General features: G+C 39.4%; 2 protein-coding genes across 3 annotated transcripts in view; both read left to right on the forward strand.

The window, feature by feature from the left end:
- The window catches only part of GRIN3A (glutamate ionotropic receptor NMDA type subunit 3A), a gene marked incomplete at its 5' end in the record, with an annotated part of 175,024 nt that overhangs the window by 141,086 nt on the left and 12,484 nt on the right, over positions 1 to 21,454 (forward strand). The window lies entirely within an intron of this gene.
- Positions 14,827 to 15,339, forward strand: PPP3R2 (protein phosphatase 3 regulatory subunit B, beta; the record flags this gene model as incomplete). Its single annotated transcript, XM_081278609.1, has 1 exon — positions 14,827 to 15,339. One exon carries the CDS (start codon positions 14,827 to 14,829, stop codon positions 15,337 to 15,339), a length of 513 nt encoding a protein of 170 aa, XP_081134735.1.

Raw genomic sequence — 21,454 nt, forward strand, 5'->3', positions numbered from 1 at the left:
AAGTTCAAGGGCAGCCTCAGCAACTTAGTGAGACCCTATCTCAAAATAAAAAATAAAAAGGGTTGATGATATTACTCAGTGATAAATCACCCCTGGATTCAGTTCCTAGTAGTGTGTGGGGGGAAAGTTGGCTGAAAATCTCTCAAAAGAGATTAAACCAAGTATAAGAGGGAATCTCAGAGCTTGAAAACAAAGTGGATGGACATTCATATTGTAGCTAAAGAAAAAATAAGATACTATGATCAGAATAGAAAAGAACTCTTGGACATTAGGACACCAAACTTAAGTCTCATAGCATCAAAGAAGGAGCGGAGACACAAGCTAACGGTATGGATAGCCTATCAGTGAAATAATAGCAGAAAATGTTTTAAACCTTGGGAACAGGAAGTACACTCATATGCTAGAGACATTTAGAACCCCAAATAGACAAGACCAGAAAAGAACCCCTCCACAACATATTAAAATGCAAAAAAAAAAAAATCCAGATCAAAGAAAAAAAATAAGAAATAAGAGAGAGACACCAGGTCATCTTTAATGGAAAACCAATCATCAGAAACCCTAAAGTCCAGGAGTGCTTGAAATGACACATTTTAAGCCTTGAAAGAAAATAGCTGCCAATCGATATTGCTATATACAGAGAAGCTATACTTACTTCCACATTGAGGAAGAAATAAAAACCTTTCAGGATAAGCATAAACTAAAGAAATTCATGCCTACTAATCCAGCATTGCAGAAGATATTTAAAGGGATCCTATACAGAGAAGAGGATAAAACAACTAAGAGAGCTCTGGAAAGAATATATCTCATTAGAAGAGTAGACAAGCAAATGAGAATCAGTATTGAAGCAAACATTAGAAATAAATCAAAATGACAGGAAGGAATATATGCCTCTCTATAATAACACTGAATATAAATGGTTCCAGTTCTCCAGTTAAAAGAGGCAAATTAGATTTTTTTAAAAAGACCCCAAGTATATAAGAAAGAAATATATAAAATTCTGAAATATATAAAATTCTACCCAAAAGAAACAACTCATATGTAAAAACATCCACAGGCTGAAAATAAAAAGATGGAAAAATGATATTCCATGCAAGCAGAATTCAAAAGCAAGCAGAGTAGCTCCTCTCATATCCAACAAAGCAGACTCCAAGCCAAAATTAGTTAGAAGAGACAAAGAAGGTCACTACATATTGGTAAAGGAAAAAATCCAACAAGAAGAAACAACAATATTAAATATTTATGCCCCAAATCTCAGTGCACCTAACTACGTAACACAAACACTACTCAACTTAAAGGCTCAAATAGACCCTAATAAAATTATACTAGGTGATTCCAATATACTTCTCTCACTGATAGGTCATCCAGACATAAAATCAACAAAAATACTACAGAGTTATTCACACTATAAGTCAAGTGCACTTAACAGATATCTACAGAATATTTTATACAACAGTAGCTGAATATGCTTTCTTTTCAGCTGCTCATGGAACTTCCTCCAAAAGATCATATTTTAGGCCACAAAGTAAATCATAGTAAATACCAAAATGTTGAACTAATTCCTTGCATTTCATCAGATTGGAATATAAATAAGTCATAAACCAATAGCAAGAGAAACTATACAAACACATAGTGATTAAACAATACTTTTGAGTGATTAAACAATACTTTTGAATGATGAGTAGGCCACTGAAGAATTTAAAGGAGAAATTTAAAAATTCTTAAATTAAATGATATTAAAAATGCAACATACCAAAATCTCTAGGACACAGCAAAAGCAGTTCTAAGAGAAAATTTTATAGCTGTGAGTGCCTATATTAAAAAAAAAAGAAAGAAAGAAAGAAAGAAAAGAAAAGAAAATATAGGAAAAGAAAGAAAGAAAAGAAAAATCCCCAATAAATGACTCTAGATTTGGGGAAGTTGCTTCCTTTCTCATTCCAGATATCTGTATAGGAATCTGAAGTTAATCATCTGCAAGGATCCTCCCATAGTGATTCTGGCTTCCCTTAATATCAATATCAACCTCAAATACAAATATTTAGTAAAGTTTAGATTATAGTATAGTGGTTAAAAGTATTATCTTTGGAGACAGTTCTACATTTGAATCCCAGATCTACAAGTTATCTGATACAAGTCATGTTACTTTACCATTATGAGCCTCAGCATCTAAAAAAGTGGTGGGGAAATGTAATACCTACTTAATAGGATTATGGTAAAAATGAAATCAACTAAGGCTTTTAAAATATTGAACATACAGTCAAATATGATAACCATGAAGTTACTTATGTCAAGGATTATGAAGTTTCACTATAAATGTCCAGGGCAATACAAATTTATCAGCATTTTCAAACAAAAACAAATTAAGAGTGTACCAAAAAAGAGACAGATTTTGGGAAAGAAACAAACATCAAAACCATTACTTGTTTAGATGCTGGTTTAGATGTTGCATACAAAATACACTTACACTTTTTCAACCACTATTTTATTTTAAGGAAAGCAGTTGGAGAATTCTTGATGTAGTCAGCTGGAAGAACTCGATTAGAGGCCATTTTCAGATCAAATTCTGGTTGTTAAGACATCCTGGGTCCATTTCCCAGGTCAGCTGAATTTGGAAAGGAGAAAGTAGTAGCAATGAAGAGAATGGAAGCATATAGTTAGAACTTCAGAGACCCAAGTAAAAGAGGGCTTGGTAACATCAATGTATAATGTAGAGATGGGAGAGGAGCCCCAGATTCAGAGAATGTAATTAAAACACATGGAAGTATTCTTTTCCAGATATGGCGGTTTACATTATGGAATATCCTGTTCTATGCAACAATAGTTTCATAATGATGTTCACATGCTCACCTGTGTGCATTTAAGCAGAAATACATATCCTTGTGCACTGCCTGGCATATTTGTCTTGAACCACCTAAGACACAACCTCAGACTTATCCTCTCAGGACCTAAAGATAGAATGCAATTAAATGAAACCAGTCTTCAGCTCAGGGGCTGAGCTGGGTCTCCTCTGTGAAGGGCCTCTGCCTGCTGGATTTTCCTTTGCTCAACACACCAATACATGGATTCTCCACCTGCTATTTTTGTTTGTTTGTTGTTTGTTTTTTCTGTTTTCTCCTAGAAAAGGTTACAAGAAGAAAGCATGCCTATTAGTACTTTGCCTGCCTTCTTTTTGTCTCAAATGGCATGCACTACTAGGCTGGGTTAGTGCAAAGAAATTGACTGACTTCAAAATCGGACAATTCATGTTTGAAGCCTACCCCTAGCACCAGCTTACCTTAGGAAAATCAACTTATCCAGCTCTGTTTCAAATTCTTCATCTCAGTGGCTCTTGTGAGATGAAAATAAGATCACAGTTTAACAAACATGGCCCTCCTCCCTCCCCCCCAATCCACTCTTCTGCCTCTGTCCAGGAGAAGGGGTACCGAGCACAGTGCAGCAGAAGGAGGGATGCTCTGGACAGTATCTCTCCCAACAGGTGCTCTAAATAAATGAAGATATTTCTTCATTTATTTCTGACCTCACACTCCATTTTGCCAAGTACTGCCACATCTGTTGCCACAGAGCAATTCAACACCTTCTTTTAATAAAAAAAAAAAAAACCTAGTTCAAATAAACATATTATATGATCACCTAGTACTAAAACGTGAAAGATGCTTTTCCACCATTTCCAGCAGACATTAATACTTGGCCTCATGTGCAGACCTTGATCTATGCACCACCTCCCCCATCTCTTTCCAACACCAGAGTACTCTAGCTGCATTTTCTCTGGAGGATAAACTCATTTTTTAAAAAATTCCAGGGCTTTGTCTGCTCCCCAGAGTCACCCAGGAAATAGCACGTCCAATTCTGCAGACCAAACCTAGGCAATTTTCAGAGAGGAATTTTAAATTGACCTCAATGCTTCCCCAATAGTCCTTCCAGCACAACTCTGACACTGCCACAGTGGGCTCACTGTCGATCAATTCTACTGGGAAAAATGTATGGCAGGGTGTAAATTCCCTTCATCTCCCTTTGACTCAGCAAAAAAAAAAAAAAAAATGTAATTCTTTTCCAAAATTTAAGAGCTCCAAGGCAAAAGTTTTATATAATCTGTTATTCTCAAACAGGCAAGGAAGACAGAGAATCACAGCTGAGCAAGCTCCTAAATTTCTTCAAGGTATTATTAAGACATACAATGAGTTCTCTTTTTGCAAATGTCCCTTAAATAATGGGTTGAATAATTGCATCTTTTAGCTAAATGGGTCTAGTTAAGAAGGAAGGAGAAAAAGTGGTCTTGGCAAGGAACAGAGAGCATATTCCAAGAGACAGAGGAGAGTTTTTTAAAAACTATTTGCAAACCCATTATTTAAGAAAGTCAACAGAAACAATGCAGTCTCCCCGAGTGGGTAAGTTAAGAAAGACATTACCACACCTATGCCGGAGAGGGAAAATGGAGAGATAGGTTCCTAGAACCTGGGAGACACAGGAAAGGGCTTTCTAAGAGCTGCGGCCATTTGATAACGTGCACAGCCCTTCCGTGGCGACCTCACTGGGAGAGAACCAGGGAATAAACATCCTACCTCAGCCTCCACCACCCTTAATGTCTCTAAACTTGTTTCCTTGCCTTAATTTAAAAGGCCACAGCCAGCAAAGGGATGTGGTTATTCTCAAGTAGGTTTCTTTCAAGGTCATGCAACTGGATCATGGTAGAATTGAGATACACTTTGCTACCATCCATTCAGCACCTACTATGTGTCAGACGCTTATGGACATTATCTGTATTCCCTTATTCCAAGCCAGAAACACAGAATATCATCTCCATTTTGCAAAGTAAGGAACACAGAGAGGCTAAGTAATTTGAGCTCATGACATTTTGATGTGGTTATTTTGATACCATGGTTATTTTTACTTTTGCATCTATGCAGTGATCCTAGGTAACAAGCCATTTAGACTTCATCTTTTAAAATTGCCTCGTAATAGTTTTAACAGATATTGTCACTTCATCCCTGCCCGGCATCCCCTAGAGGGTAAAGTTCAAAGCTGGAGGTCCAGGAGGCTGAAGATAGGAAGGGGTGAGAATGGATGAAAGCTCAGGTTGGTCAGGAACAGAGTGAAATGAAGGATGAGATAAGTTCAGGAATGGGCCTATGTGGTGGGTCCAAGAGGAAAATTTGAAGATGCAGCAACCATAATATCTCATGGATTGTTATTATTCACCAAATATGTTTTTCTTCTTTGTCTATTGTTCTATATTCAGGGAAGGAGGGAAGAACATTTATTATGCTAGGTATTTTTCATAAACTATTTCATTAAATCAACTGCACACTTGTGAGCAGACCCTATTATCTCTGGTTTCTAAGGGAAAGGTCTGAAATGTGGGAAGTCGCATGGCTTGCAGAGACACAGTGGAGCGGAGCGCTGGAGTTGACCTTGCTATGTCTGCTTCCTGAGCTGAAGTTCTTTGTTATTCCAGGTTGCCTTCCACATGGAGACTAGAAAAGATGCCCCAGCCCTTGAGAAGGTTGTAGGGAGGTTAAAAGCCTATAATTCACTTGTGGGTCTAGCTGTGGCTGTATAACAAATAGGCCAAGGGTGGTGACCACCTTTGATTTTAGAATCCCTGAGGCTCTCATGATCCGGTGCGGTGTCTTTGAAGGGCAGGGTTAAATTGCATTGCTTATTATTTCATGTCTCCTTCTTTGGCTTGCTCATACTTTGCCTGGAGGGTTCTTCTCCCTACAGGGGGTTGCCTCCTCCAGGAAGCCCACTATTTCCTTCTTGCTCTTCCATGAGTGAATCGTGACCTGGTTTGTGTCATTGGTCCTACTTTGTATCTTGTGTCTTCCCCTATTGCTGCCCCTGTGGTGGTGTGGAATAGGGTCTACGCACCAGTCTGTCTCTCCCTGCCTGTGACAAGGAATCCTATCTTATCTAACAAAAGATAGGGACTCAGTAAAGGACAGGGTCAGTGGACTGACTGGCTTCCAATCTGGCCTCTCCACCCCTCACCATTGCCCCAGATTTTACCACCCAAAATGCATACCTGATGTATCAGTACTCGTTTGCCAAGAAAAACTGTAGTTTTCTCATAGCATATCCATTTCCCCTCTGCTAATCTTTTAGGGAGACATAAGGGGAGGGTTAATCAACTGTACATCGAAAGCCAAAGGGGATCACACAAGTTCCATCAAGGAGCTTTAGTGCCCGTCTTCCATCTAGTTTATCTTTAATTCATATTTAAAACCCAAAGGGAATGATTAGGGCACTGGGAGAGGGGCGAGTTTTAACAGTCTCTTCTGCTCTTGACAACTAGGTCACATCTCAACACCCTGCTGCCCCTCTCATCTCTACCCCTTCCCTATCCAATTTAAAATGTCACTGTCTGCTGTTCAACCTGATGAAAGTTATGGCGAGGCAAGGAGAGTTTAATGACTGTAGATTGCTTTAAATTGAAAACCCGTGTATGTCGGGAGCCACCTTGACAGCCGAGTGCTTCCCTTGGAATAGCCTAAGTAATTAAGTTTAATATTTAAGGCAAGCATAAGGTCAGCTGGAACCTGTCCAGATAGTACTTTCTGGAAACCCAAAGGAGCACAAAGTTGTACGTGTATCCTTTTATGATGTAGACTAGAATTGGGATGAATAAAGGAAAGCAGTCTCGGGAAGGCCTCACCTTCCTCTACTCTGCCACCAGAACAAACGCATGCATTCATCTGTTCTTCCATCCATCTATCCATCCACCCGCAAACACGTGTTGAACTCCTGTGTACCGGGTCCTGTGCCAGGTGCGGACGATGCAGAGGTTCATACAGAGGTCACAGGCAGGGAGAGACAGACTGGTGCGTAGACCCTATTCCACACCACCACAGGGGCAGCAATAGGGGAAGACACAAGATACAAAGTAGGACCAATGACACAAACCAGGTCACGATTCACTCATGGAAGAGCAAGAAGGAAATAGTGGGCTTCCTGGAGGAGGCAACCCCCTGTAGGGAGAAGAACCCTCCAGGCAAAGTATGAGCAAGCCAAAGAAGGAGACATGAAATAATAAGCAATGCAATTTAACCCTGCCCTTCAAAGACACCGCACCGGATCATGAGAGCCTCAGGGATTCTAAAATCAAAGGTGGTCACCACCCTTGGCCTATTTGTTATACAGCCACAGCTAGACCCACAAGTGAATTATAGGCTTTTAACCTCCCTACAACCTTCTCAAGGGCTGGGGCATCTTTTCTAGTCTCCATGTGGAAGGCAACCTGGAATAACAAAGAACTTCAGCTCAGGAAGCAGACATAGCAAGGTCAACTCCAGCGCTCCGCTCCACTGTGTCTCTGCAAGCCATGCGACTTCCCACATTTCAGACCTTTCCCTTAGAAACCAGAGATAATAGGGTCTGCTCACAAGTGTGCAGTTGATTTAATGAAATAGTTTATGAAAAATACCTAGCATAATAAATGTTCTTCCCTCCTTCCCTGAATATAGAACAATAGACAAAGAAGAAAAACATATTTGGTGAATAATAACAATCCATGAGATATTATGGTTGCTGCATCTTCAAATTTTCCTCTTGGACCCATCTCCAAAAATGTAGGAGCACCTCTTCATTACAAGCATCTTATCATGTGAACACAAATTTTTGCTTATTTCTTATATATGTTACAGAACCAAAGACTTTTTGATGAGTAGTTGAGAAATGCATGATTCTGGGATTTTCTACTTTGTAAAGTGCTAGGTTGACTAGATTTATAGTACGTTTTTTTTTTCTTTCTTCCAATGCAGCATCTAGGTTTGAGTGGGAAAACGTGTTTATACAAACTATTAGGCAGCACCTTAAGCTGATCTTTAAAGAAAAAACAGTAGCTATTGTCTATAAGTGTTGTCAGTGTATTCCATGGTTGTGTTGCTAAGTGGGAAGGCGAGAAACCTACGATTCTCCAGTCTTTCTTCCCCTCACCCCGTATTACAAAATTAGGGCTACTTCTCTGTTGCTCTCTGATTATTATAAATGACAGAAGTTTGAATTCTGATACAAGGAAAGATTAATCCAGTCAGTATCCCCTTTACCTTTGCTAATGAGCAAGTAAACAGATCTCATGGAATAAGGGTCTCCTCTTTTACATACAAGAGATGCTTGGGCATAAATTACATCCAAGACCACATACTGTTAGCAGTTCTTGCTTTTCTCCTAGTTAAATCCAATGAACTCATGAATATTTACAAAACCAGAATATTTACTATGCAACTAGAAGGTATAACAGTTCTCAACCTGATTAGAACTATTGTGAGAGAGTCTTCCTTCCATTTTTTCGGACTTCCAAACACTGTGGGGGGTCTCATGAAAAGGAATTCTTCCCGGATCTCCATTCCCTGTGCAGAGTAGTTGCCTCCAGGCTCTGAAGAGTCCTGCTTGAAATAAACAGAGAAGGCAAGGAAATGGGTGAAGACTGCCATCTAGTGGCTCCGAAGAGAAGTGTTGCAGAATATCACAAAAGCCTTCTTTTTGTTTCTCACAAATGTCATTAACCAAATCCAAGAATGTGAGAAACTGCCCCAACTTTTCCTCCAAGGCTTCTATGGAGACTTCCTCCCCATGCAGTGACAGTAGGAGTTGCTGGAATTTCAGCAGGTGCTGGATGAAAAGGCAGCATCCTGGAGGAGCCTGGAGCCCTTACAGTAGAGGGGACTTCCCTTAGGAGACTCATGTTTGCCTCCTCTCCCTATCCTAGCTTATAAAAATACAAGACTACTGCTATGGATTGCATTATGTTCCTACAAAACATATGCTGAGATCCTAAGATCCTAACCCCCTGCACCTAATGGCCTGGTTTCGGACATAGGGTCATTGCAGATGTGATTAGTTGAGATTCACATATTTTACGGTAGGGTGGGGCCTACTGTAAAATCCACTCTGACTGGTGTTCTGATAAGAAAACAACTACCGAGCAAAACTAGAGACACAGGGAGAATGCTGTGTGATGACAAAAGCAGAGAATGGATTTCGGCAGCTGCAGGCCAAGTGTATCGGTCAGCTTTCTGTTACTGTAAGAAAATACCTAAGATAATCAACTTATTAAGAGGAAACAATTTATTTTAGCTCACAGTTTTGGAGGTTTCAGGCCATGGTCAGTGGTCCCTGCTGCTGTGCTCATGGCAAGGCAGCCCATCATGGCAGGGAGCACACGTGGTAGAGGCCAAACTACTCTACACCACAGCAGAGATGCAAAGGAGAGGAAGGAGTTCTGATTCCACCGTCCCCTTCAAGAGCACACCTTCACCAACAATAAAAATTTAAAAGAAAAAAAAAAGAGCACACCTTCAATGTTCTGAAGACCTCCCACTAAGTCTTCTAAAAGTTCCACCTCCTTGCAATAGCTCTGAGCTGAGGACCAAGCCCTTAACACTTCGGCATTTGGGAGACATTCAAGACCCAAACTACAGCACCATAGAATGCCAAAGATTCCCGGAAACCCCCTGAGAACTAGGAGGATGTAAAGAAGGACTGCCTTACAGGTTGCAGAAGGAGCATGTTCCTAGATTTGAGGCTTCAGAGCTCCCACATAATGTTAGAGAACCTAGTACACCAGCCTGCCCCCTCCAGGGCCTCCCTCCCCTCGCAGAGGCCCTAGGTTTCCAGACACATGTGTGGTTGTCATTTTGCTCCTCTGTTCTCACAGCTGCCAGGCCCTCACCCTGCTCCATCCACCCTTCACAGTGCCAGGTGGATTTTCTAGAATATTATTCTGTTTAGAACCTGTGCTTTCCCTGCCAAATAGAAAACAGATGTCTTAGCCCAATAGTCAACACCCTCCATAATCTGGTTTGTTCCAGCACACCTGATACTTGGCTCATTAAAACACTTGGCCCATATCCATTTTTTCACTTCTGCGATTATAGTACTAGTCCGCCTCGTCTCCATCTGGATCAAACACTTACTGAAAATAAAAACTTAGGAAAAATAATAAACACTTCCTCCAAGTATTCCCTACAAAACTGATTTCTAAATTCTCTGAGTTCTTGAAGCTCTTTGCCCTGACCTCTTGGAGGACATCTTTCATTTTTTATCTTGTGTTGTAATTCTCTTATGCTTTAATTCACTCAGGAGTCAGTCAGCTTTCTGAGCAGGGATCATCTCTGAATACCCTCAGTGCTTTACATGGTTGCCTAAATGATGTCCTATAAGAAATAATTCATTCTGTCCTTTCTGCAGTTCAGGACAATGTCTAACCATCCACTCCCACTAACCTTGTTAGTGGATTAATCCATTTGATAGATTAATAATTTGAATGGACTATGGGTGGCAAATATAGGTGGTAAATATAGGTAGGTAGAGCATGGCTACAGGAAATAGGTCACTGGGGTCACTATATTATATATATAGTGATATTTTTATATATATATATATCTATCTCCCTGGGTCCTCTCTCCCTCTGCTTCCTAGCTGTCATGAGCTGGGTAATGCTCCTCTGCCACACCCTTCCACCATGATGTTTTGCCTCGCCTCAGGCCTAGAGCAATAGAGTTGGCCAACCAACTCTATTTATGGACTGAATCCATAAATCCAGTAAACTTTTCCTTAAGTTTTGTCAGGTATTTTGGTCATGGTCACCAAAAGCTTGTGCAGTAGATAGAGCAGGTATAGTTATTATCACCATTTTACAAATGGTGACTAACGCAATGACAATAATATATCATCTTGGTTAATCTCTGTTTAAATCCTTGTAAGACTATACTATGCAGTAGCCCCATTTTTTTTTTTTTTTTTTTTTGTATGGGAAAACCAATGTCAAGCAACTAGTTCAACATCTTACTATTAGGGGGATTTGATGTTGAGTTATCCTTTTCACCTTCACCCTATAATGCTTCTTTCAGATCTTATTAATTCAGTTAGCTGGAATTTAATCATCAAATATTTTCGCTTCCCAATCTTTCTTTTTCCCTTAACTGCCTCAGTCTATCCTATTCAATATGAGAGCTAATGAGCACTCAAAATGCTAGAAGTATAAAATCAACATTTAGCAAAACAAAAATTGGGTAAAATAATTCATTAATAAATCATAATATTGATTACATGTTGAAAAATGTAAAACATTAATATAATTTAAATGTTATTAAATAAAATATGCTATTAAATATATAAATTAATATATTTATATTAATATAAATTAATTTCATTTTTTTAAAGAGAGAGAGAGAATTTTTTTTAATATTTATTTTTTCGTTTTCGGTGGACACAACATCTTTTATTTTATTTTTATGTGGTGCTGAGGATCGAACCCAGCACCCTGCGCATGCCAGGCGAGTGCGCTACTGCCTGAGCCACATCCCCGGTCCTCATTTTTTGCTTTTAAATGTAGTTACTAAAAACATTTAAATTATATAGATGACTAACATTATGCTTCTATTGGACAGTATTGCTATAGATTATTGTTTCAAATTTCATCAACTTTATTCCCCACAGGCTGACATCAGAATAAAATAGGAATAAATGTTCTTCAGTTTGAATTATTCTCACAGCATAAGCCTATAACAAAGATGTTCAGACTCTGAGTTCTGTGGTATCTGACAGACTGCTTTTATCATTTACCATAATCCATGGCAGAAATAATCATATATATATATATCTCCATCCTGTTGCAAAACCAGAATAACCTGGTATGTTTATGTCATATATACATATATTCTATTTATATAATATATATTCTATTTAGCTTTGTTTTATAATATATTTTATAAATATATTCTATTTAGATTTATATAATTATATATCAATATAACTAAATGAACAGTTTTGTTAAGTAATGTTTACTCAGAGAAATGAATTTCCCCTTACTAATATTTTCTCAATTATCTCCCTTTCTATTTTTTTTAACATTGGTTGCAACCCACAAAATTAACTTCCCAACCTATTAATGTGTTTCAACCCGGTGTATAAAACTAGGTGCAGCGTCTGCAAGTGATACTGATTTAACCTACACAAAGGTGAAAGGATTTGGGGGATAAATAACAAGTTTACTTAGTTGAACTTGGCAGAAATTCATTAGCAAGTGGAGGCCTGTAGCTACAGCAAATCCTGTGGCCCTATCAATTGGTCAAATTGAGGGAGTTCTTCACACAAAATGACTCCTCCCTCCTATGGAGTCAGCACTAGTGGTCATATCTAATGTCCAGCTATTGTACCGTCTGCTCACCATCACCTCTTTTTATAAGGAAGAACAAATACTTCTTTGGCATTTGCTCTTCTTACCGGATCCCCACTCAAGATCCCAGGTCCAGCCAGGAGGTTCAAGTTTCCGTCTACTATAGGCCATGTCTGATGACTGGGGAGTGGGAATCCAATCCAATTGAGACCAATCCAAGCCTGTTTCTGGGATTTGTAGGCATCTAACCAGAACAAGGGAAAGTCAGTCTTCTAATGATAAAACCCCCAGGGTCTTAACTTGGAATCTGTCAGTGGTCAGGTTCTCTGCCATGTGGTAGAAGCTCCTTCAGCATAGAAGAGAGTGAAGCAAAGAGAAGCAGAGGTGAGAGACACAGAGATAAATGGACCCAAGTCTCTACAGGACTAGTTTTATGAGCACACGGCCCTTGTGGTCTCATAGGGTCCCCTATCTGGTTTGATGCCCTTCTGTGGATGAGTTGAAATGTATAATAAATTTCAAACAAAAAGTTCTTACATTTTCATTTTACTCTGTGCTTACAAACTATATTACTAACCCTGTGGCCTGGGTTCCAATTGTTCTTTAAATCCAACTGGATCTTCACCCTTCCTAATACTGCATCATTTATCTCTTTTTTCAATTATGTGAAATTCTTACCAAAAATGTTTTTGCTAAGCTCCTTAGAAGTTGGTTCTCTTTAAACCAAGGATCTTTAATGACACTGTGATTAAAAACAGAAGATCGGGCCAGTAACACAATTGTAGAAACACTAAACCACTTGACCCAAAGATAGAGTTCTGTTGCTGCCCCTGAGGCTTGTGACTTCTCAGAACTGTAGCTGTAGGACCTGTGTATCTCCCTGCAGAGTCCAGAAAAATCTTCATGCTCTAGAAATAAACCAGTTGGTCTCTAAATGTTGGTAGCATTTAGAGACAACACTGATTTTAGTCATCTTAAAATAAAATCTAAAGTGATTCCTTTAACATTGCAAATTCAATAGATTTATACTCAAACTGTACCCTGTTCATTTCTCTGGGCAACTGGAAAGCAAGCCAGTAAGTAGGGCAAAACATGTTCCCAGTATGATATCACTGTTTAGTTGTTATACATGTTAGTTAATACTCATGATGATTTAAAAAAAAAAAATCAATGGATTATCATTTTTTTTTTACAAAGGAAAATAAAAAGTACCATACTTAATAGTAAGGTATCCAGTGGCCTAGTTGTGCCAGTTTCAGCCTGGTTACCTTTAGACTGATCTTTCAGTTGAACTACAGAACATATAACATGCTCATATTTTTTAAAGTAAGGGAGAATTTGCCCCTTCAGTTTGATTTAGTGGCTTGAGGTTCCCCCAAGTCCCTTTGAACTGTATTGCTCTTGGACCACATTTATTTCTTATGTATTTAGAGTAACTGATGTGCTTTCTGCTCCTAAAGGACGAAGGAATAGGGCTGGGGATGTGGCTCAAGCGGTAGCGCGCTCGCCTGGCATGCGTGCGGCCCGGGTTCGATCCTCAGCACCACATACCAACAAGGATTTGTGTCTGCCGAGAATTAAAAAATAAATATTAAAAATTCTCTCTCTCTCTCTCTCTCTCTCTCTCTCTCTCTCTCTCTCCTCTCTCACTCTCTAAAAAAAAAAAATATTAAAAAAATTTCTCTCTCTCTCTCTCTCCTCTCTCACTCTCTCTTTAAAAAAAAAAAAAAGGACGAAGGAATATGAGGGAACCCATAAGATTAATCTTCAACGAAAAGAACAAATCTAGTGGAAGCAAAGAGAGGGAAGTGAGATAGTTTAGAGACCACTATCACTCTCAACACACATATAGGGCCCATGGCAGCTGGTCCCCAGTGTCTTTGTGCAGCAGCTGCTAGGCACCAGACAGCATGGATTGAAATGATAGAGAAACAGAGGCTGTGTTCTTGGGACCTGTGTCTTCTTGAAAAATGCCCCTTTGCAGCATTGTGTGTATTTCCCCAAGAATGTGTTAGTGCCTATAGATGATCCATATAAGAAAACTGTGTGACAGCTGGGTGGGGTCTCTTAGAGAAATTCTGAACCCCACGTCCTGACAAAGGTCCAGAAGAATGCCCACCCTGGGAATTATGGGAAATTTATATAATAGCAACACTTAGACATGTCATTTAATTTAATGCCTATACTAGGCCTCCCAAGAAATCCTACGGAGTCCTGGGTGACATGCTGTTCACTGAAAGTCATTCAAGATAAATTTATTAAGCACACATTGTATATTAGGCACTGTGCTGGGGATACTGCAGTGAAATAATCTAGACATGGCCTCTGCTCACTTGGGGTTTATCTTCCCAGAGTGGAAAAAAAAAGTGAGGAAATGAGTAGATGATTTTAAGGGAAATAGGGCTGACAATGGAAACCTACAAGAGGTTTGATAGGAGAGAGGAGTAGGGTAGCCCAGCCCTCCATGCATCTATCTGCCTGCTGGGCATCCCCTAGCTGCGCCCTCCTCTCCCCCTCCAAAGTCCCTCTTCTCCTTCTTCCTCTCCTCACCGACCCCCACTCTTCTCTGCCCTGCTCCTATCGCTGCCCATTTTCTGGTTTCCACGGGGCAGTCACGAGCCCGGACCCTGCCGGTCCTGAGACTCAACGGTCCCAGCGTGCCCACAGCACCAGCTCCTTCCTCGGACCCTGTGAGCCGCTACTCCGCATCCGCAATGGGAAATGAGGCCAGTTACCCAAAGGAGATGTGCAGCCACTTCGAACCCGAAGAAATTAAAAGGCTGGGCAGGAGTTTCAAGAAGCTGGACTTTGACAAGTCGGGCGCTCTGAGCGTGAATGAGTTCATGTCGCTGCCCGAGCTGCAGCAGAACCCATTGGTGAAGCGAGTGATCGACATCTTCGACACCGACGGCAATGGAGAAGTGGACTTCACGGAATTCATCCGGGGGACCTCCCAGTTCAGCGTCAAAGGGGACGAGGAGCAGAAGTTGATGTTCGCGTTCAGGATCTACGACGTAGATAAAGATGGTTACATCTCCAACGGGGAGCTCTTCCAGGTGCTGAAGATGATGGTGGGGAACAACCTCAAGGACTGGCAGCTACAGCAGCTCGTGGACAAAACCATCATCATCATGGATAAGGACGGCGATGGGAAGTTATCCTTTGAGGAATTCAGTGCTGTGGTCAGAGACCTGGAAGTCCACAAGAAGTTGATAGTGACTGTGTGAGCCTGTTTTCAAAGAACACTGCCCAAACAACTTTGCCCAAAGCTTTCTTCTTTCTTACAAGATCTGTTCCAGGCATCCATCAACTGTCTCTCTGACTTAACCCAGAAGTATTTCTCTTTGTGGAAGCTACATTTTCTAACATGTGCTTCATCACCAATTCAGTGTTATTAATTCTTATCTCAGTGGTTCAGGGTATCACCCCAAATGGGGGAAGAGCAAGATGAAGCATCAAAGTGGGAAAAGGAAAAAAAAAAAAGAGTCTTTTATAAATGTCTTTTTCTTTGTTTTGATTCAGATCCCAAACTGTAGTCAAAAACTTTAAAATAAGAAAATATATACCTTAGCCTGCCTTTCTCATGATTTTGTATGCAGGAGGAAATTGTACAATTTGTTATCGGGTGTTAGGTGAACCATTCATTCACTTGTAGTGTTCAGATGCCTTTGACAGATTGTTAACTTCTTGTTGTAGCCACAAGGACTCCCTACTGAGCGTCTTTCAATTACTCTCCATGCAACAAAAATTCATCTCTTCTCATAGTAGGCTGCAGCTCCATTCCCCATGATGCATCTACTTAGGGGAAAGTGTCCAGTAGGGATCCTCCAGGGCTCATGTAAAAAATGTGAATCCTGCACCAAGTGCCCAGCCCAACTATAACCAGCAGTGGCAGTGGATATTCCATGTTGGCTACCAGCTCCAGTATTAAGTTCAGAAAAGGGATCTTCTAGTCAAACAAGGCAGGGACCTTCCAAGAAAGTACTCTCACTTTCAACTCTGTCAGCTCACCTTAGTTGGAGTAAATGGGAGAGATATAGAGTCAGCCTTCCCACAGGACAGAGTCAGTAAAGATTCTGGCTGCGGTGACTCTCCTGGAAATGCCAAAGGAGTGTTGCTTCTGGTACTCAGAGATGCAGAGATTTGCAAATAAGTCTCTAAGCAGAGGTGAATGGTGGCAGCACTGGCTGATTTTGAAAATTAGATCTGAGGCAGAGCAGAGAAACTGAAAACTCTCAAGAAGCTCTTGTCCTTCTGTAACATTGCTATTTCACTATAATTTTCTTTCTCACAAAGGACCACTCCCCATAAAGATGTCTAAGGCTCCCAAAATGCTAGAAAAAATGAAATGTGCTCTTCTTACACTTACCTAGCCAAGGGAAACCATTCAGGTGATTTCTCTCAGGATGAGGAAGATCCATTTCAGATAAGTTTATTATTGTTTCATTTGGAAGAAGCTGGCAACTAGACTGGCAGGACAACTATCTACAAGGCATTCTGACATACTTTTTATACTTTAAAGAACCACAAATAGGAGTCCCTGTCACTTTAATTCATGCGCAGTCCTAAAGAAATGTATTAACGATCATAAACACTCCCAACCCTATAGTCATATGAGTCATGACCCTATTGCAGGGTAATATAGATCAAAGATGCAAACCCACTGGATTGGAATTCAGTTGCAACTGGGTTATCATAGTCTCTTAGCTATGTGAACATGAGCAAGTTAGCTTATGTCTTTCCACCTAATTAAAATGAGGATCTATACCATTTAAAATGTGTAAAGCACCTAGAATACAATATGTTCGTGCTACTGATTCCCTTCTCCCTACTTTCCCTTATCAGTATGTAAAGGAGACATGAGGTGGCTGTTGTTTGTTTCTTAATAAGCAAAGTTCACTTTAGGCCTCAGTTTCCTGTTTTATGAAAATTGATACTTGATTTGATTCTAGTAATAACACTATTTGAGACAGGTAAATACAGGGACCATAAAAACAGTGAGGTAGAAACATTTACTACCTAGCCAAACCCACTCTAAAGTGAACTGAGTATCTTTGTGATTCTTGCCCAGAAAGGAAACAACGGGGACAATGTCAATGTTCTCCCTCCCACCTCCCATTTTCAGAGGGAATGACAGACTCCTTGAGAACTGGGGAAACTTTAAAAGAGGGCAGTGCCCAACTGTTTGACTTTGTGGAGGGAATTTTACATGGGGAAAGTGAGCACATGTCATGCTGGCCAAGAAGACCTCTAAAAGAGGGACATTATTTTTAGTGGCAATTGTGTACATCAAAATATGGAGATTTTGAAATTATGAACATGGGTTTGAAACGTGGATTGTGCATGCAAATGTAACAAGGAAAAGAAAAATATTTTAGTTTCTGGAGTGACTAGAATTAAATGATTGCTTCATCAATCTACTTTGTGGCAATGACTGAATCAAGAACTTGTTTCTGTTTTCAGCATTGGAAAGATCTGATGGGAAAATGGATCATACTTACTTCCAAGTTAGAATTCTTTGTTTTGTTTTGTTTTTTTTCTCTCAGTTGATTGCCAGTTGTCAACAATTTTAGTTTTATACAACTCCTTGGAGTGACAATAATAGTTACCATTTATAGAGCTACAATAATTCTTGGTACAACATTTATTATATGATTTAATCAACACTGTGATGTGGGCACCATCATCTCAGCTTTACAGATGACGCATAGAAAGATTGGAAGTTCCCCAAGGCCATCCATTCAGTAAGTAACAAAGCAAGGATTTATACCAGGTTTTCTGACCCCAAACCCTGAGCTTCATTTATATTTCAACGGCATTCCTCTTACTTTTGTGGCTCCATATGTACCTGTCTCAAATTATTTCTGTTAGTCTTATCAATGTAATCAAATCAAGTCTTAATGTTCACAAAAGAGGAAACTGAGGCCCAAAGAAGTAAATTACTTGTCAAGAAGCAAGCAGCCAGCCCCCATAACTTTGGTTTCACTTTTAGCAAAGAAACAAATATATTAGACAAGACAGTTTAAAACCGTTTTCCTCCTTCATCTCATCTTTTGAGAAATAGGTGACAGTATTTAGATTAAACTGAAAACAGCAACCAATATGCTCTGAGACTGCACAGATTAGTAACAATATGTCGTTATGAATCTATGCTAATGAGTTGTGTCTGCTTGCTACCATATGTCGCAGTCTCCAAGCCATGAAACACTCTTTTTGAAACAGAGGGGAAAATATGGCCTCAGCACAATTGGTTTATATTCCAAGTCTATCATGCTTTAGAAACATTCTCAAGGGAAAATCTTCCAAAAATTTAAAAGTTACAAATTCATCCTTCACTTATGCTACTGATTCTGTTAGGATATAGAGTAGGAAGGTAGTCTGGCTGTGGTGTTTTATCTATTTTCCATGCTTTGAAAAGGGAGAGCTCAGAGGCTTTTTAAGATAGGTGTTCATGGTAGAGAACTGAAGCCACTAGTCTGAGAATCAGACTTCAGATTAGACTCTGGACCCCTCTTTTTCCTTTTATATTTCCTCTTTTTGGAGAGCGGGGCACAGGGAGGTTGTGTATGTGTACCGAGGTTAGAACCTAGGATCTCACACATGCTGGCCAAGTGCTGTACCACTGAGCTAACCCCAAGCTCTGAACTCTTCTTCTATTGTATTAGCTACTATACCTATGTTAGTAGCCAGTGACTGTGACTTATAAAATGTGGTAACTTTTCATCACTGTGACTGAAAAACCTGATAAGAACGACTTATTATTTTGGCTCACAGTTTCAAAGGTTCAGTCCATGATCATCTGCTTCCATTGCTCTGGGCCTAAGGTGAGGCAGAACCTCATGGCAGAAAGGTAAGGCAGAAGAAAGCTGCTCAGCTCACGGCAGCCAGGAAGCAGAAAGAGAATAAGAGCCAGGGAGAAAATATAATCCCCAAGACCATGCCATCAGCCATGCCCAACCTGCCCACAGTTACCACCTATTAATCAAAATTATTAATCCATTAAGTGGATTAATCCACTGATGAGGCTACAGCTCTCATAATCTAATCACTTCACCTCTGAACATTCCATTACTGCCTTACACATGAGCTTTTTAGGAAATACTCCATCTCCAAACCATAACATAAACCATGTGTCATATCACCTTTTTAAATGAATTAGCTGATTTATAATGAAAACCATGACACATGCAATAAATTGTGTAGATCGGAGGACATAACTTGATAGTCCATAGGCTAAAGCTAAGCACAAATGTGCATTTTTTTGGTGTTGGTTTCTCATGGTGTTTATTCTCACAATGATCTTTAATCATTTGCCATTTTTTTAATCTGAAGTTTTTTTTAATTAAAATTAACATAAAGGAATGAGGCCACTCTAGGATGGAAGTGGCCTTTTGTGAGTCGAGGAGCCTCTGAATATTCGGAGAAAATTAAAAGTTTCAATGAAGAGAAATTAACATAGTTCCACTCTTAGCACAAAAGTTCAAGCTGGAGCTGAGCATGGTGGTGAGTGCACACCTATAACCCCACCTGCTTGGGAGACTGAGGCAGGAGAATCACAAGTTCAAGACCAACCTGGGCAACTTAGTGAGAACTTGTCTCAAGGTTAAAAAAAATTAAGTCTGGGGGTGTAACTTAGTGGTAGAGCACTTGCCTACTATGCATAATAAGTTCAATCCCCAACACTTCAAAAAACAAAATGTTCAACATGAACAGAAGTATTCACCATTTTTAAAAAATTACAGCACTATAGACACAAGATATTTATTACAACAAACAATATATTCTAACAATTAAAGTTGTTATAAAACAACGTGAGTGAGAATGTGAATATCCAGGCCTTTGTAGGACTTTAGTGACATTGAGAATGGGTTTTGCCCTCCGTAAGGGCAAAATTTCACACATCACCAGTCTTTAAAACAGTTATATCATTTGATTCTGTAACCATACCCATTGCAATATTTATCTCAAACTAATAATCTAGAATGATATTTTAAAATGCAATACACAAAATGTTTTAACTACAGCAATATTTTTCTCATATATATAAATTACAATAGTAACTGACAGTTTGAGAATCTTCAAGTTGATTATGATAAAACAATAAGTGATAGGTTTAACACATTAAAATTAATAGATAATTAATTTTTAGAAAATAATACTTTTAAAATTAATATTAAAACATTTATTGTTTTACAAAATAAAAGTTTTTAAACAGCATAATGCATAATTACTACTCTGGAAAATATGTATGCATATGATCATAGTTCAGAAAAGAACAGGGAGAATCCAAAGTAATCATTTTATAGCAAAAGGATTATGAGTAATCTCAAATTTATTTTTAGAAAACAATTTTTGGGGTTGTTTTAAGAATAAGTCAAATTTTTCAAAAGACTGAACAATGGAATTAATGTAGCAAATTAAATAGAGTTTTAAGCATAAAAGATGTTTGCCCAAGCTTAGAAAGCATGGGGGCTTGAGGAGCCTGAGGAATGTGGTGGGGGTAACATCTCCTCCATCTCCAACAAGGGCAATCCCTAGGGGATGAGCTGCTAAGCAATTTCCAGGATAGGGAAGACAAAGAGTTCCCAGCCCCCAAACTCCAGGACCTGCTGGGAAATTTTGGCCAACCTGATTGCTTATGGAATCCTTCTGCTTATCCAAATGCCTGAGCACTGCTGATGTGGATTCATACAATGCTTCCCTGGATTTGCTAAATCATCTTCTCCTGTCTCTTTTGTTAAGTATGATCCTCTTTCTTTCTTTCTTTCTTTCTTCCTTTCTTTCTTTCTTTCTTTCTTTCTTTCTTTCTTTCTTTCTTTCTTTCTTCTTTCTTTCTTTCTTTCTTTCTTTCTTTCTTCTTTCTTTCTTTCTTTTCCTGGTGCCAAGGATTGAACCCAAGGGTGCTCAACAACTGAGTCCCAATCCCAACCCTTTTTATTTTTTTATTTTGAGACAAGATCTCTCTAAGTTGCTTAGAGTCCCACTAAGTTTCTGAGGTTGTCCTCCAACCTGCAATCCTCCTGCCTCAGCCACCCAAACAACTGGGGTTACAGGCGCGCACCACCACACCCAGCTAAGTATGATCTTTTACTCTGTCTTGGTTGATGAGAAAATTCCAGATTCTCTAAGTGAACTTCTTCCTCTCTCTCCTGGTTGTTTTAAAGTGATTCCTTTTTAATTCCAAAATACGACATCACACAATCTTACCCCATTTTCTCCAATGGAGCAAACTTATCTCCCCGGGACATTCTGTCTTGATACCCATATGGAGCCACAAAGACCATTTGTATAAGCACAACAGAGAATCTGCCAATAATTTTTTTTTTAGCTACTATTAGCTGT

The sequence above is a fragment of the Spermophilus citellus genome (genome assembly GCF_964194105.1).
Source record: "Spermophilus citellus genome assembly, chromosome: 2".
Classification (NCBI taxonomy): Eukaryota; Metazoa; Chordata; class Mammalia; order Rodentia; family Sciuridae; genus Spermophilus; species Spermophilus citellus.